Here is a 19,883-nt window from a genome sequence, read left to right as displayed (position 1 = left end):
AATTAAAATCTAATAATGTGTTAAACAAAGATGGTAAAACGATTTATAATATGAAAGGAAAGGTCGATATATGGGTGGAATATATTGAAGAGTTATACGGAGGAAATGAATTAGAAAATGGTGTTATAGAGGAAAAAGAGGAAGTAGAAAAGGATGAAAGGGGAGAAGCAATACTGAGATTTGAATTTAAGAAGAGAGCGTTAAAAGATTTGAAAGGCAGAAAGGCTGCTAGAATAGACGGAATACCTGTAGAATTACTTCGCAGTGCTGGTGAGGAAGCGATAGGTAGATTATACAAACTGGTGTGTATTATTTACGAAAATGGGGAAGTTCTGTCAGAGTTCAATAAGAGTGTTATAGTCATGATACCAAAGAAAGCAGAAGTAGATAAATGTGAAAAATACAGTCAAAAATCTTAACTAGAATTTTTGTATAGAAGAATTGAGAGAAGAGTGGAAGAAGTGTTAGGAGAAGACCAATTTGGTTTCAGGAAAAGTATAGGGACAAGGGAAGCAATTTTAGCGCTCAGATAAATAGCAGAAGGAAGATTAAAGAAAAAAAACCAACACACTTGGCATTTATAGACCTACAAAAGCAATTCCATAACGTAGACTGGAATGAAATGTTCAGCATTTTTAAAAAAATTACGGTTCAAGTATAGTGATAGAAAAACTACTGCTAATATTTACAGGAACCAAACAATAACAGTAATAATTGAATAACATAAGAAAGAAGCCGTAATAAAAAAGGGAGTCCGACAAGGATGTTCCCTATCCCCGTTACGTTTTAATCTTTACATAGAACTAGCAGTTAATGATGTTAAAGAACAATTTAGATCCGGAGTAACAGTATAAAGTGAAAAGATAAAGATGGTACGTTTTTCTGATGATGTAGTAATTCTAGCTGAGAGTAAAAGAGATTTAGAAGAAACAATAAACAGCATGGATGAAGTCCTTCGCAAGAAATACCGCATGAAAATAAACAAGAACAAAACGAAAGTAATGAAATGTAGTAGAAATAATGCAGATGAACCACTGAATATAAAAATAAGAAGAGAAAAGATTACGGAGGTGGAAGGATTTTGTTATTTGGGAATTACTAAAGATGGACAAAGCAGAAGCGATAAAAATGCCGAATAGCACAAGCGAAACGATTCTTCATTCAGAAATTTATTTTGTACACATCAAAAATTAATTTAAACGTCACGAAAACATTTTTCAGAAAGTATATGTTTGGAGCGTAGTTTTATATGGAAGTGAAACTTAGACGATCGATGTATCTGAGAAGAAAAGATTAGAAGCTTTTGAAATGTTGTGCTATTGGAGAATGTTAAAAATCAGATGGATGGATAAAGTGACAAATGAAGAGGTGTTGCGGCTAATTGATAAAGAAAGAAACATTTGTAAAAGTATACTTAAAAGAAGAGACAGACTTATAGGTCACATATTAAGGCATCCTGGACTAATCACTTTAATGTTGGAGGGACAGTCAAAATGGAAAAATAGTGCAGGTAGGCAACGTTTGGAATATGCAAAAACATTTTTAGGGATGTAGAATGTAAGCGGTATACCGATATGAAACGACTGGCACTATGTAGGGAATCTTGGAGAGCTGCATCAAACCAGCCAAATGACTGAAGACCAAAAAAAATTAATAAAAACCATTATAATTTTTTAGGATTAATATTACTAAACAAATTTTAGTGAAATATTGCTTACAACATTCATAGTCATTTCAAAGTATAATCAAGCCGATGTTAGGTATATTGAAATGCATTCCTTTGTAGCATAGCATAGTTGCAAGCAACAAAGCCTAACCTGTAGTACAAACGTGTAACAGGCCACGTCAAGCATATACATGTACGTACAAAATCATCAAAATACCATATGCAATTAATAAATTCCTGACTGAGTATATAGCAATTGTATAAATATAACTACGTACAAGATGTTTTTTGTATTTTTCTTGAAATAACATACGTATTTAGCTACATAAAATACATTATTAACGTGTTAATTAATAATTATTATTGTGAATAATGCTGTTATAATAATTATATTAATGAGAAACGATTAATAAATATTTTGAGATCAGAGGTAAAGGTAATTTGGTTTAATTAATTTTGGTGGGGGAGAATTAATTCCCTGTGCAAATATTAAATTAGAAATAACTTCTTTAATTTTCTAATTCCTGCTTTTTGTTTTTTTATTTCTAAGGCAGTACGACAGTCAAATACCGTATCTAATCATAAATCCGTATCTAAGACGTATGGTGAAATTTTCTATAAAAATGTCATTTTTAGCAAAATCAGGTACATTTTCCATTATAATTTTTTTTTAAGTTGATTGATTAATTTAGAAAATGGCTAAAAAATTGTTATTAAAAAATAAGTATCAAATAGTTTTCTTCAGCCCCAGCCTGATGAAGACTATTCGCAAAAACCAAATGACAAATTTTAGTCACCATTTTATACAAACCGACAAACAAACTTGTTTGAAACTTATAAAATTTGGTATTAATTAAAAGTGGAATACCAAAATTCAACAGTGATTCATAATTGCACAGCATTTAAAAGCTGATAACGGACATAAATATGAGCAAAATATTTTCTACAAAAATATATCTATGGAAATGCTTTATTTTCAAGTTACCTCTAAAGAATTATTTTTAAACGGTTCCAAGGGTAAAATTAACCATCTGAAATTCTTGAGACCAAAATTAAGATGCAAATAACGTAAATTTTAAAATTAAAAAAAAAGTCAGCGCTTATGAAGTACGTACTACAATTATTTCAATGATAGAAAAATCCGCATTGATAATCATAAGGTTGTTTTCTTTCTCTTCTTTTATAATTAAATTAATCCGTCAATTATTCAGAGAAACGTTTTGTGCATAATTGCAGATTTCTGCAAATATTGCAGATAATATAGTTTCTTTTAGAAATTAACTATTATCTTACTTCTTTAATGAATTATATTATTAAAAAGTACGTAAAACTATTGAAAAGATTTAAAAAATCAGTCTGCCTTCAGAAAAAAATAATTTTTTTAAACTTTATAGATTATATAAAACAGAAACTAATATACAGTAGTTGGCAGATTACTAAAGTTTATTCTTAAAAAAGACATGATAAATTTTGATTTTAATTAATATAAATAACCTGGACTAAATTACATTGTTTGCTTTTATTTGTAGAAATCTAGTATAACATTTCCTTACCATGCCACTCGATTACATTACATAGCCTATGACTACATATAGCCTGCTCTAATAATCTACTGTTAGCTTAGTAATTATGTAGTAGCATCAATACTAAATCTAACACGCTTACCAGCCTTCATAAAGGCTTTTTTAGTATCATTCTATTATTATTATATCTATATTATTATATTATTTTAGTATAATTCTATCCATACAAATAATCTCGTTAACAAATAAAAGTACGTATCACATCAATGGCCTGAGTTTTACGTTTAAATTGAATATTTGCATATATACACTTTTAACTATATTAGCTGAATGTTATAAGTGTTTGCGTCCATGAAAAATTTTCAATTATTTTACAGCAAATCAGCTGAATTATCGAGATATCTGAGGCTGAAAAAACACATGAAATCAGTAAATCTGCAGAATATTTGGGGCTATTAAACATAACTCTTCGGTAGTTGTATCAACCGAGAGGCTCTGATCTTTACTGAATAGTTTGATGTGATCCTGATTTCTTAAACCCATTTCAGTGATCGTAACTTCCGTACTTTCGGAAGTATGAACGGCTCACGAGGTGATGGTAGTTCTTCGAGGGAAATTTTGTTACACAGTTGTTTCAACGATGAAATTTGAACAGGGTTAATTGAATTCAAAATGGAAATGGAGATAACTGTAAGAATATAATGATAACTGAAAAACGTTTACAGAAAAGGGGTAGTAAATAAATTTTAAATTTAGCAATGAGAAACAGATATTTATTAAAGTTAGAGGCCTCGCAAGAAACGAAGCTGAGCTTAAACGTACTTTAGATTAGAAGAAAAATAACATTGCTTTTATAACAGAGACAAAAAATAAATTGATAGGTAAAAGATGTTTGGAACACTATACAAGCTTTATAGTCGAGTAAGTTAAAAGTGGGGTAAGCTAAATCAGATACAGCGGTTCTTGTGAATGTACCGTGGAGACGTCAAAAAATTATACTTTCATTAATGATAGAAATATGACCATAAGAGTGAAAGATGTTTTCAAAATTATAACAATAGTTGCTGTCTATGCGTCAGAAAAGGAGAAGAGGATGCAAGTGACATTTTTTATGATGATTTACAACGAGTAGTTGATGGAAATTCTAAGACAGACTATATTACTGTATCTGGAAATCTGAATGCCCTATTTAAATCTGAAGGCTTAGACACATTACAAGGGTTGTTGGAAAATATGAAGTGAGCATTATGAATAGCAACTGAAATCGGTTGCAAGAATTTTTAACCTTTAATAATTTCAGACAAACGAACATCTTTTTCAGAAAAAAAAATATATATATGCTCATAAGGGGCATGGGAATATTTTGTACCTGAAATAGAGAGCTATGTACATGGTAATCACATTTCTGCTATTAAAATTACGAAACATCTCAATAATAGTAACAAAGATACAGATAAAATGGATGAAATAAATTCTGAATGATTCTCTCTGAAATCAGATTCCTACGATCAACAAATGGGTGGAATTCGAGGGATCAGTTGAAGAATGAAGATGCTCGCGATGAGTTAGACATTAAACGATCTTTGAAACAAAGAGTGATACAACATAAAGAAGACTGGAATCAACAATTACAACGCATGGCAGATGATACTATTCCGAAAATGGCAAAAACATTGCGCACCATTTGGAATGAGTTGAAAATGACGCTCTAACATGAGATGGCGAAATGTTGAGTTCGGATCAGACGAATGCCTAAGCCTTACTGGAGGAAGAAGAAGAAGACTATCCGATTCAATTATCGTTGTAACTGTAACATATGTCATGCAACTGAGGTATAGAGAGATTAACTAATCAAATATGTTTTCTCTGAAGATAATAATTACAGATAAAGACTACAGCCCATTCTTATGGTAAACTGAATGATTGTTTTATTGGCAAGAATAAAACCGTTCTGTATACCTGATATGAGAAAAGTAGCCTACTCGCTAGCTTAAAAATGAATATACTTGTTTTGTAGGAGTGCCACGTATTTCATGAAACCAAATTAAACATTTTCTGTAATAGCATTACCGCATATATATATATATATATATATATCATTCTTCAATTATTTATTTCGTTCGTTTCAGTCTATATAGAATTAAAAATTGAACTTTATAGTAAGTTAAAAATCTGATGATCGAGATGATAAAATTATTTATTAGTGTTTTTCTCTAAAACAAGAAATTTAATTGTCATTCGAAGTAAGGTTGAAAAAGGTATTGTTTAAAATAAACGAATTTAATTCTGATCTTCCTACATAGATATTAATGAAAAAAATGTTAAATAAAAACTCGTAGATAGAATTTCGTCATAAAGATCTGAATCACAGTTTTTAATTATTTTCGGATGATGCCTTGTTTTATTAAACCACTGTTTCTCCCCAAACAACGGACGGATAGACACTACGCAAAGTAGAATAAAAAAAACAAAAATACTTAATGTATATATTATACCCCAACGTGCATAAATCATTTTTCTCACCATTACATACAACTATTAATTTTTTTTCTTTTGTTTCAGAATGGGTTACATTAAAACTTTAGTAATGTCTTTAATATGAATTTATTTAATTCATAAACCAAGTACATTTTTATACAATACCGCTAGCTTTGCACATATTGAAATTTTATTTTAAAATTATAATAAAGAAATAATAAAAATAAAAAATAAAATTAACTAATGTTTGAAAAAATTCAACACTGTATTTTTCTCGTTTTATCTCACCTGTATACAGAGAATGAATTCAATAAATGAGATTTGTTAAACAGCTGATAATTAATAAAAAGGAAAAAAGGAAAGGCAAAAGAAATATTTAATAAACTTTTTATTTTAAACTAAAAATGTGTCGATTTAGATTGACCAATCAGAAATAATTAGCTTCCGTTTCTCCTCAAAAATGAACTTTAATTTTAAGTAAACCACTATGATTTAAGAATCGAGCGTTTCATTTTTCTGCATTTTTGTTAATTTGGACTGTTAAAATTTCTCAACTTTAAAATTTTTATATAATTGTTCATTAACTGAAATTATTTTTAAAGCCGATTATTTAACGGTTTTTGTACGTTGCTTATTTCCAATTTACAGGAAACCTGTTAAGCATGCCCTAATTCATTTATACGAATTATTATTTACCAGTCTTGTCTGAGTTACATCTCATCCGTTATAAAAACGTTGCCAAGATAAGATACCGTCGATGAGATTATACTGTATCAACATAAACAGTAATGCGAGCACATTACGACTCGTGGGTCATCGTAGTTCCGCAGTGACTCTAGGTTGTACAAAGCATAGCATCATCATCAACTGATGTTCTACCTGGCGGCAGGTCCTTTACTCCACTGCTGTCACAATGCATTTCCTTCCCAAACCTTCTTATACGTCCCATTTTAGTTTCAAATCTTCACCTCGTATATTAATTTCCTTTCTTTTCAAACCTTCCAATCTAGTTGCCAAGATTCTACTTCCTTTAACCACATATCCTAACGCTGGATTAAGCAAATTGAGCCGCAACCGGCAACTTCGCGTCAGCGAAAGATTGATAAATCAGCATTAGAAAAATATACTGAACAATATCTGGATGCTTATCAAAGGAAGCGTGCACAGCGCTTCGGTGTCTTCCAGATGGCCATTTGCAAGGCCTTTCAGAAACTACAACTGACCTACAAAAAAAACGCTGCGTCATCCCAAAGCCGACGAAAGCGCCAGACAAGAGTAAAAAAAAAAAAAATACAACAGCATGAAACTGAAGGTAGAGCTACTATTTTTATTGATGAAGGTGGTTTTTCACATGGTGTATCTTTTTCTTATATGTAAGTTCACACTTCGTGCGCTTTCTTTTTTAGTCCTGTCCATTACTTCCTCATTCCTCACTTTATCGATCCATCTTACTCTTTCCATCCTTATCTTACCCACATCTCAAAAAAAATGCTGTCTCTCTCCCTCTACTTCATCGATCATACTTTATTTTTATACAAGATATTAACTACATCCATAACATTTGACTAATCTATTTTGTAATTCCAGGTTTTGTCCGCACACAGTAATTTCTTCTTTTTACCGAAGGCTTCTCTTGCCATTGCTGTCCTTCCTTTTTCTTCCATTGAAATCCTTCAGTCCTTTTCCAGGTATTCCCTTAAGTATCAGTAATTTTTTATATTCCTATTCTTCCTTTACTTATCCTCACTATTAAATTTTATTACTTACTCATATTACTTAGTTTTTCTATATTTATTTTCATTCCACACTCTTTGTCACTAATCAGTGTCGATGAGTGGCAGCATCCTTGCCTAACACCTCGATCTAGACGCACTGAGTCAGACATATCTGACATATCAGACGTATTTTTAGTTACATTTACTGCTGTTGTTGGCTTATGTATAATATTACTTACCCTTCTTTCTTCTCATTCTAATTATTATCTTTTAAGAATCACTATCATTTCTTCCATTTCACTCCATGAAATATCTTCTCTAAATTTATGAAATATAGACTGATTCCTCTTTCTACAAATAGCATAGTACTACGGTATGTTTTACACCACTGTGTGCTATGAAAATTTTGTATATTTTCACATTATTAAAATAATAATAATTAATTCACTAATCAAGGTTATAAATGGTTAATCGTCAATCGTCTAATATTATTATTATTGTTATTATTATTATTTTATATGCAGTTTCTGTGATATTTACATACCACACAAATTAGTAGAACTCAAACCGAAATAAATTTATTTGACTTCATACGTGAATTTAATACTGTTTAACTGAACGGTAAGCATTAATAGCACTCTTCGTTGTAATATTTATTACATAGCATTCCCCAAATATGAATATACATACGTCAATTTAATTAATAGGATAAATTAAAATTTGAGGAATTCTGATTTTGAAATATTAATTTATTGCTAATCGTTAATGCTGTTGAAATGAAGTATAGAATCATTGCGTTGCTCCAGAAATACTGTTTATTGCTCAAATTTAGTATAATAAATGTTTCTTGTTTAATTGTTTTTTAATGAATATAATTAATAGTAATATTTAATTCATAAATTTGTTTATTTGTACTATTTCTCTTACTTTTACATAACAACAATTTATTGTAAGACATTAAATATAAAAGAAGGAGAATAAGTAATAATATTGTATACTGTATAGAAGTGAATCATGTATTGTACAAAATAATTTTAATCACTTTTCATCTAATAATTCTAATTTTTTTTAATAAAAATTTACTATTTTATCAAATATAATTTTACAAAAACCTTCTACATAGTACGTCTCTACTGAATTTACCGCTTAATCATTCACAGATGAAAATGTGATATTAAAATTTTGGAAAATTTAGCTACGATCTTAAAATACCATAATTAAATGATGGTGGTGTATTTTTTACTTTTTGAAATAACTGTTGGTTAATTTTTCAAAAAGATTGTGCAATATACATTTTAAAAAAAAAAAGGGGGGTAAACACACTGAAAAACTACCATCTAAAGAAAATCATAATACGCTATTACCTTATCACCCTAATAAACTACAAAATGCTATTAAAGCTAAGTAACAAATAATAAATTTCTGAGTAATTATTGTACATCCGATGATAAGCTGATAAAAATACAGGCTTGTGATTTAAATGACACGATATTTTCCAATACGGTCTTCGTATAGCTTTGGAAAATACTTTTTACTATATTTGATAAATGAAAATAAAAAGTTAAAATATTAATTTGAGTGAATAAAATTACACTAACTTCTACAGACAATCTATCAATCTTGAAATGTTTACATTGTTTATATTAATGGTGATGAATAAAGACGCATGAATAAACATTAAAATATTGTAATCCAGGAAAAGTTACATAGTTAAGAGAAGTAAACAATCTCTCTCTTCTTGACAAATCTCGGATCTGTTATAAAACATTATCTAATGACAATACTTTTCGCGTTTAAGTACAGACAAAACATTAAATCAAAAGGTTCAGGCTGTTCTTGGGAGGATTTAACTATTCATTGTATGCTCATGAACCCAATTCACACCAGCTTATCTGTACCACCCTATAACTTCTCATATAAGATTTCCTTGTCCTCCTATTGTAGTTCATGTGTTTTAAACTAACTGTTTGTTGAAGAAACAGATCTACTGCGTCATACAAACTCTTCCATCAACAAATAGTTTTGTTTTCTCAACAAACATCCCGGCAAAGGAGTCGGCATTTAAGCTAAGTGCTTTTAATCCAACGACACCATTCAAAGCAATATAAAAAAAAAGATAAGGTAATTATTATGGTTTAATACATTATTTTTAACACATTTTCATAATCATCAGATTTAAAGCAACAGCATTACTAAATTAATTTTACGTAATAATACATTTTAGTATAGCGTACAATGTATTTTTTTTTTTTTTTTTTTTTTTTTTTTAATGTGGTTGGACAATTATAATTATGTTTAATCAGATTTTATTTTAATTACAATTCTAAATTACTCTTAAAGACACGTTATATACATCATAACAACGATGTTAGTATATTATTATTTTAAATGTTATTATAATATTGGATATTATATATTAATCTTATTAAAATTGGATATTGGTCCTTAAGTATAAAAAAGATCAGTTTGTTAATAGAGAATGGTTCGTTACAAAAGCAATCGTGTTCATGTAATATCACTAATTTTTTATTGATTATTTTTATAGTTATTAAAAATGTTATAAAAATACTTAAAAAATAAAATGTTAAATAAACAGAACTTACAACGCCATCTCCAATATTGTGAACTAGACATGGAAGTAACGCAGTGCTGCCAATTTGGGCAGTTATCAGCGTAGAATTTTCTGTTGCAAATTGTGGCGGTTGAGCTGGAGGAAAGCTGGCTTCTAATTCGTTGCCAGTTATTTCGGTTCCCACTCCTCCTTGATCTGTAACATAAAAATATTTTAATAAAAATAACATTTTTTTTTCGTTTTAAAATGTCTACATAAATAATAAGTACGAGTAAATGGAAAATTTTGTGTTTTTAAAAATGTTTTCTCGCTAAGGAGGTTGGTTGTTTTCACATTTTACGATTAGCTTTAAATTAAAATAAATTAAAATAATAAATACACGGAGCAAAAGCGGCAAAATAATATTAACAAAAAGTACTTTCCTTATTCCCTAAAGAAGAAAAAAAGATGAAACGAAATAAATAGGGAGTTTCCCAATCGGTTTTAGGAAATAGTGCAAACTACCCAGATATAGTTGTCAATCAACTGAATCAAAGATAAAAAGATTCAGCCTTACTTTACTATACTATACAATCAACGTAAGTAAAGGAAACAATTTCGCTTCATCCTATAGTCGAGCATAAAAAACTTTTGAATAAAATTTCTGAGCAAGTCAATCGCTTATATATCAGATCACTTTTAAGAAAGAAAAATACTGCAAGTTAAGAGATATGGTTAAAATTCATTTTACCTGGTTTATTTGGTTCCAAACTGAAACATTTTTTAAGAAAGTATGATGTAAAAATCATATACAGTTTTAAAATATAAATTTTCCCATTGAATTAATATGATTGAGTTTTTTTTTTTTAAAGCAATAAAGTATCAGTAAACATGATGATTTAAATAATAAATATATATCTAATACAAAAAAAATAAAAATAAAATAAAACTGTACTTGTTGCGGCATAAATTAGGTTAATAATAAAAAGTAAAACACACACCAAAACAACAAATAAAATAGGAATGAAAGAAACTACTAATTGTATTCTGTTGTTACATGAAAGATCTGTCTATTATTTATAAATAGAAATTTAGAAAGCCTTTACAATTTGCTGATAAGAAGTAATATCGTTTTAATTGGTTTAACGTTCTTGTTGCCTACGTTTTTCTTGAGATAAAAATGTATCTATCTATTCAAGAGGCCTGCGTTTGGGCATGTGGACACCTAACTAAATGTTTCATATTTAAATTTTTTAAGCTAAATTTACGTTTCTCCTGGGATTGCCTAAAACGATAAGTATATAAATAAAGCAATGAATTATTAACAAATAAAAAATTATGTTTATATTTACAATTTAAAACATTTATGGGTAGCAATGCTTTTAAGCAAATCTTATATTCATCAATTTAAATTTTCTCGTGTTTCTACACCGTATAGATTCAAAAAGATAACATGGTTTTATAAATCGAACAATCCAAAAACAATTAAAGATCCAAGATGAAATTCCATACATAATAAGGAAATAGAAAGGTATATAGCTTGTGTAAATATTTTAATGGCTGGTCTAATGGTTTTATAGTACAAGCAATCAAATTCATGATGGACAAAAGAAATCTAAAAATTAGTACTTTTAATTCTCATCCAAAAAAAACTCATGTTAAAAAAATTAATGAGCAATAAAGGTTCAGTATTATTAAACGCAGAATAAAATAATTGAAAAGGTGATGTAATTTGTTTTGAAATTAGTTGTACGGTTTTATTTCTACATAGCATCAAAGTTGAGTGCACATATTTTTTGCGCCGATATGGTTATTGTTGTTTTGAGTTATCGTTTTCAGAGTGACTCATGAGTCACGTCTCGGTGCCTACCACTCGTTATCAAACTTATATAGGCATGTCTTTAATGTAAAATATCATATCTAAAATAAGAATAATAATCTGATCTACTACCAAAACTAGGAATCCTAAGATAATGCATTCACAAACGATCAATTTTTAACACAGAAAAAATTGTATATATATACGTATGTTAAGAACTAAACCGTAATGTTCGTAAAAGTGCTGACATTAGTCATTAGTCAATTGCCAAAATGAAATAACCATTCACAAGCATATCAACCATTCCATATCTGGCCTACTCGAGAAAATATAAAGTGAAGTTGTAAGTTCATTTCTTTCTTCACCGAATCAAATATATATGGTGGTATATCAGCTTGTCAAATCCAACAAAATATAGATTATTTCATCTCTAAATATTGGGTTACTACAAATGATCTTTCCAATTACAAACTTGAATAATGTAGGTTTCATAACCCTCAGGTATATGAAAATAACATAAATGGAAAGGGAAACTCAAAATATTTTGCTTTATGTTAGGTTCACATCACACCACATGTGCAGTGTGAGTTCCCTGTGATATTAGATCTCTGTGAGTTCCCAGATCCTGAGATTATATTTATGCATTTTGCCCGACAAGTGGAAGGTAGCTTTAAGACTGAACACCAATGATTCCATGAAACCATCAGCTTCAATTTAAATTTGCCATGTCCTCGCAGAAAGACAGACGCTTTGCTTTGTTTTGGTTTTAGGGCCTACAATAATTGCAGACGGTAAGTATGGAACCGCAAACGTTTGCGTAAATCTTGAACACTTTTGGTTGAGGGATGTCTAACTTTCTGCTGGTTGTAGTGATGGATTTCTTCTGTTGACTTAATACGAAATTCTCAGTCACGTGTTCCACAGTTGCCTCAATTACTGCTGGTTGGCAGGTAGACTTTTGCTACTCCATGCTTTAAAGTCAGAATACTATTTACGGATATTGACCCTGTTGGTTACATCTTCACCAAATTTCCTTCTGAAATTACGTTGCACTGCAATAACAGACTTGGCAGGTGTGAAAATCCAGCAAGCGAAAAAGTATCCTGTCTTCTTTGGCAGCCATTTTCTTTCTTCTCTCCCTAGCAATGAAATCAATAACGATACGACAAATTTACTAACCACTCAAATGTTTTGAATTTTCCTTTCCCTTGATGCTACTTTCATGTATCTGATTGTTATTAAAAGTATCATTCAAGCTTGTAATCGGAAATATCATTTGTAATAATTCTTTACGGCATCTTCACTCAGTTCACCATAATACATAGTAGGTATTACATAATAATTAATATTTTAAGTTAAAGTACAATCAGATTAGTGGCTCTTTTATATTAGGGTCGGCACCTGTACCAATTATTGATAAGAATAATTGGAAAAGATAACATAAATAATAAAATATGCACTTCAATTTATATAAAAATATTGAACTATTGTACAATTCAACTGCTAAACATTTGGAAAAATAAAATTTAATAACAAGAAAGTAATAGAACTTATATCAGTAGATTTTTCTTAATTTAAAAATCAAAATAAACATAAAATACTAAATACAGATTTGTATTTTTCTTAATTAAAAATGGCATGCGTTTATATTAATTTTATTCAGCCTTGCTGTATCTTTTATTAGTCGAAACATTGGGAAACGTACCAATATGTAACCATGACTGAAATATATAATAGTTGAATTTTTTTTATGATCGTCAATGAAGCTAAGAAATGATTATTTCTTAATATATATATTGTTCATCATTCATCAGTAATAATTAATTATATATTCTTTTCAATTATTATAGTGACACAAAATAATCATATAAACACAAAAACAAAACGACCTGAGACTCGATATAGTTCTGTTAATGACGTATAATGTTTCTGTTTTTTTAATATTTAAAAAAAAATTCAATCAGATTTATAGTACTTATGCTGAAATTAATAGTTTGTGATTTATGACTGAGCATGAAATTTCATATTTGGCTTTAAGTTTGCTTGCAACTGTTTATTGTGTATTATTTATTTTGGGGGTTCCTTAAGGACCTTCTTATTATATGCTTTTGTCAGGAAACTTACTTATGGCTCCGCAGGAGAGCCGATTGTAATTGTAACTGTTATTGAGCATAAAAAATAAAGTTTATAGTACTTATAAGCAAATAGGTGTGAATTATTATATATCAAAGTGAGAGATCAGTTAGTCATAATAATTTTGCTCCCTTGAGCAGAGGCCTAAAAGAAAATGCATCATAAAAAATACAGAAAATAATATTCTTTTTGTTTATCTTCATGGTTTATGTTATTTTGCATTGTTATATACAAAATTACATCATTTATGAAATTTTATTTTTGCTATACATAAGTTGGGCACTTAATCCACGATATTTAACTGTATTAGAACTCGAGTGCATTGATGTCCCAAGCGAACTTCGATCACGGAAACTCTATGTACCATACATGGGTTTTACAGCGGCAACAGTACATAACAACTTGATTTGTATGTAGTTTATGTTGGTTTGATAGAATACGTGTTGATAGTGGAAATTTCAGACAGTCTTTCTAACTTGACTTTCATAGTTTTCTATTAACGCCCCTCGATTTTCATGTGTGTGTATGAATATTGCTTTCCTTATAAAACTTGATAATTTGGTTTTATACATACATATAATACCCGTGTATCGGATTATCATTTATCGAAAATGTAGCCTAAATTGGCTTTGACGATAATAAGAAAAATATATCTTAAACTTAATTTAATTATATTCTCTGAATGGACTTAACATAATTACAGAGCGGGTATCTTAAAAATGCGACTTTTAATATGTAATAAATTTTAACACGTATAGAATATAAAAAGAAAATATTATTTTCAAAGATTTTGTATACAAAAATATTTTTCATCATTTTAAAAGGGAGGTCCAATTCCATCTATTTTATAATATATAATTTGAGTTCATTTCATAAAATAGTTCGAGGAAAGCAAAAGAATTATATATAAATCTACAAACAGTTTTATATATGGTTAATTTTAAATTTGGGACAGGATATCTCGACCCTAAATGAAACGTTGGAATTTCTTATAATTAAAATTGCTCAATATTTGCTCTACAATTCAAGAGTCGAAAATCAGTAAAAGAAACAAAATTTTAAAGCAAATTCTCTACGAAAAACGTTTCAGAAATTTTATCGGGAATTCGCAATATGTTTATCAATTTGTATACACAGTAATAATAGAATTACGTCCTCTTACAGATACCGATGGTGGATTATAATTGAATTTTACAGCGTGCGAAAAAATAACCTAACCGGAATTCGAATTCGGGAACTCCAGATGAAAAACCGAGACGCTACCATTCCGCTACAGAGATCAACAATATACAAAAAATAAAATTATCAATATTGGAAACGGGAAGTAATTCATTCAAAACAATATACAAATTATTAATGTAGTTAAGAGTAGAAATAATAAATTTTATTGATTTATTAAGTAATTATAGAAACGATAAATCATCCTAATTAATCATGTGTAAAAATATCAGTTAAAAGATTTACTATCTAAGCAGAATAAAATATTTTCTATTATGTAAAATATTAAAAGAGAATAAAATCAATATTTGTTTGAACTACAGTATTAATAAATTTACTCTGAACTGGTTATTCTGTGTACATAACTTCATGTACCGTGAAAATGCAAATGTAGCAGATAGAGTTATCCATTATCTATAACCTAAGCTGCACAAGAGTGGGTCAGTTATGGATTTAACACCAAACAAAGTGATGTACGGCAGGCATAATATAATACAAAACGCACATAAACACACATACGCACGCGAACGCACTAGTATATATTTATAAAACTTTTCCATAAATTATACTACTTTTATCATAAAAAATTTAAATGATATTGATTATTTATATTTTTTTTATTTAAGTATTACATTTTTTCATTATTTTTCTAAAACATTTATCAAAATAACATCTACATATTTAATTAATATAAACTACATTTTATGCGACAACTCGTAATTATACGAGTTGTCGCATAAATTGTAGTTTCGTCGTGAATCAGACTAATTTAATTTCTGAATCTTTGCTTCGAAATTCACAGAAATAAGTAAATAGGCTTATGTTCATAAAGTTATTAGAAAGAGAAAGTATTAATTTTCTACAAAAAAAAATCAATGACAGAATATGAAAGTTAATAACTTCCTATCCAACTTCCATGTAAACCTTTTCGTGAAATTTAAAGAAATAATTTTTTCTTTTAATAAGCGTACACATAAATATTTTATTTATAAAAATGAGTTCTTTATAAGTAAACTAAATATAAAGTTACGAGTTAAGCTGTTTCTTACAACGATAATAATCTCATCTATCAATTTTCCTGTTTTTTACAAGTAAACACTATTACTTTGAATAACTGTTTAGTAGTTGCTGCTTTTCAATTTATTTTCCATCTAAAACTTCATTTTCTCATAATATTGTTTTGCATAATAACGGTACGCTTTATTCATATCTCTCTCGTCGTTAATATAAAGAATAAGATTATACTTATTAATATCTAGTAAAACATTTAATGTTTCAATATGAATAAATAAATATTGTATAATTAAATAATAACTGAGTAAAAAAATCTAATAAAAATAAATAGATAACTTTTCTTACGTAACCAAGGCCTTCATTACAATAAATCATTTTTATATATAACATTTATTTTTTCCAGAAACACAAAAACATCATATTATCAAACAACAAATTTACATAAGGGATAGGTGTAGTTGAACGAATTTTGAATGAAGTTTAGTTTAATTTTAGTTGTGTATGAATGAATTTTATGATTTTTTTTATGTATGTATGAAATTTTATGTATTCTGGAATTTTCAGCATAGAACTAGCTGGATCCGGCCTATATCAACAGAACCAACAGTTATGAAAAAGAGAATAAGAGTAAAATGACATTATACTATAAAAAACTACAAAAAAAACACTTCATAAATAAAGTGTTTACAATAAAAAATCAAAGTTGGTTCAGATAGCGAAAACTCATAGTAAAATGATTAAACATAATACACTTTTTCTCAGGTTAATTAGGAAAAATCTTGCCCATTTCTGGATTTTTGTAGTGTTAAAATATGCTACTATCACAAAACCGTCGAGTCAGAGACGCACTGGAGGTTTTGGGTGACTATTTGAATCAATATTAATTATATATTATTATCTTTGAATGATTAATTAATAAAAGGAAAAGACTTATTAGATATTTCAACAACTATTACGTTTTTAGAAATTTTAAATAATAAATCTGTGAAAAAATTTCTTCGCATCTTAATGCAAGTTATTTTTTATATTTCGAATAAAGTTGATTAAATCAAACCAAGTATGTACCGTATTAATCAACAACCTTTTTCTGCTTTTAAGGTAAAATCATAGACCTGTCACTGTAAAACTTTTGACTTACTGAACAAAAAACTGTTTAAATTATTTTCACAGGCGTCTACCTGTCAAAACTCTGTGAGTGTTCTCTTCTCAGACAACTTTATACCGTTAAGAGAGTTTGTAGAGACCGAAACAAATAGTAATCAGACGGTTGAAGGTCAGGACTATATGGGAAATGCATCAAAACTTCCCAGCCAACATCTCTCAATTTTGATTGGTCAGCAAAAATGTATAAGATCTTACGTCGTTGTGATAGACACCTTTCTATCGATCAATTCTGATAGCTTTATCTCGATCGCTTGGCGTAATCCTTCCAATTGTTGACAGTAGAGATTAGAATCAATCGTTTGACTGGTAGACAGCAGCTTATAGTGAAAATTACACACACACATACGCACGCACACACACACACACACACACACACACACACTGCAATCCTAAAGATTTTTTTGAAACAGAAACTAAAAAAGTTAAAATTTCAATTTAAAATATTTATTTCCTACTCTATTTAAAAAGGAATGAATATGTCAATTGATTCACGTGCGTCTTTAAATAAAGACAATTTCTGGCGTTAAGCTAAGAAAACCGACTTCACGTATCATGAAGTACGGTTTTCTTAGATTACATATATTTGGTCGTAGGTGATATATATATTGGGTTTTCTTAGGTTATATATATATATATATATATATATATGTATATATAAAACCTATATATATAAAATTTAAAGTGGTTTTCAATAAAATCGGAATTTGTGATAGAATTTGGTAAGAAAGGAATTTTTATTACTGGTACATTCTCTTACCACAATTTGTAGTGCTCAATAATTAAACAGATTTTACATAAGATTTAAAAAGAAACTGCAAGTATAAATATTTTTTTTTTTAAAGAACCTTGTTTAAAATGTATCTCATCACATTTCTAATTTTATGAAAATTGTTTTATGTTTATTTATTTACATTTACATTTTTTTTGGTTTCACGGTAAATATTATGTTAAACAACAAATTAGTTAAAATTGGTAATTTTTTATTCTAAGAAAATATAAACAGCAGTAAAAAATATGTTTTCTGAAAAAAAAATAATTAAAATTGGTTGTTAAGAAAAATAATCAAATTTGAAGTTCCTCGTAAAAATTCATAATTCAAAGAAAATACTGTCACAGTACGTAACGCTGCCTCAGTAAGATTGATCATCAGAATTCTTTTGTTCATATCTATCATATAATTTTTCTAATACACTGTTTAAATTCTAATTATATATATATTTTAATTTCAAAGAACTGAGCCTAGAGATTCGATATTCTCAGATCTTTTCTGCAATATTATCCTGGTTGTTGCCTAGACTTTTTTACTTTTATGCAATGTATTCTGAAAGTCTTTTTAGACTTTAACTATATATAAGTTTTATAAACTTGTGCTGACCAAGATCCTTGTTTTAAAAACTAAATCCACATAACACTGTTATAAAACGGTTGTCACATGAAAAGTAGAGGTAAGGGATTGTTAACGAAGCATTCTTACGCTGTAATTAAATAAAATCGGTGTATTTAAAATCATTTTAAACAGAAAATAGATAAAAATATAAATATAAAAATGTAATAATTACAAAGCATAATAATTTCTAATATTTCAATATATCAGAATAGCACAGAAGTTATTCAACAAAAGTCTACATTATTCTTGTCATGAATAATAAACTTTTCTTTTTTTTTTGCTTATTGAATGATTAAATTAAATTTTGAGAATCATAATAAGAAATTAAACTGTATTACTGAGTATTCCGCTATCTTTGACAAATATATAAAACAAAGCATGTAAAACATTCTGGTATAAGCATACTTTGGAAATAATTCAACGAATTCCTGTAATATAATTACTCCAAATGTATGCACACATAGATTTTTAAACATTTTAATTTGAAATAATCGGTTAGCATGTTTTATTTTTCCGAAACTGTAAAAATTTTTATATTTATTCTTATAAAATCCAAGTTGCATATTTAAGTTTACCAAAGAATAAATAAATAAAATAAAACCGAAAACAGCTCTACTGTCTACAGATATGTTTTTTCTGCTAGGATTTTCTAGCTATTAAGAGGCTTCATAATAGCTTTAATTTGAAAATAAAACATATAATACGAGACCGTCTCTAATAGCAGGTACCATGTTGGCTTCCTATATTAAGTGTTTCAATTCTCGACAAGAATCTGACATTTTTTTCATTTACCATTTCATTCATTTAAGCTTCTTATGTAAAACTACAATTCATTCTTTTAATCTTCTTCTCTAAACTATAAAAGAATATCCGTAGTCGTAATTTTAAAATACAGTATTTTTAACAATATTGCCTGCAGTATTTACACTTTATTTATCTATGAATAACAGGTTACACTGTAAATGAACCTAGATCTCCTATGATGTTAGAATTACCTCAAAAAAAATTAATTTATAAAACTAACGACGGAAAATATTGCTGGAGGTTTTTCTTTTAAATAACCGTCACGGATTCAGACAATCTGAATAAAATAAATTCTTTTTAAACTAACATTTTAAAAACCATTTTTTCCCTTACCTCCCTTTTTAAGTCAGCGTGGGTTATCGTTTATAATTTTGAATAAATATGATTTTAATCAAAACTCACTTCTGGAAA

General features: G+C 28.4%; 1 protein-coding gene across 1 annotated transcript in view; it reads right to left on the bottom strand.

Moving 5' to 3' along the window:
• The window catches only part of LOC142321180 (uncharacterized), a 355,594-nt gene that overhangs the window by 264,225 nt on the left and 71,486 nt on the right, over window positions 1-19,883 (bottom strand). The window contains exons 4-5 of the mRNA XM_075359173.1: window positions 10,685-10,704; window positions 9,986-10,149 (exon numbers count right to left, since the gene is read on the bottom strand). Of these exons, the coding sequence (XP_075215288.1) occupies window positions 9,986-10,149; window positions 10,685-10,704 (184 nt within the window). The remainder of the gene's footprint in view (window positions 1-9,985; window positions 10,150-10,684; window positions 10,705-19,883) is intronic.

Source organism: Lycorma delicatula, chromosome 3 (genome assembly GCF_047948215.1).
Source record: "Lycorma delicatula isolate Av1 chromosome 3, ASM4794821v1, whole genome shotgun sequence".
NCBI classification, from domain to species: Eukaryota; Metazoa; Arthropoda; class Insecta; order Hemiptera; family Fulgoridae; genus Lycorma; species Lycorma delicatula.
This window is presented reverse-complemented; position numbering and strand designations above follow the sequence as displayed.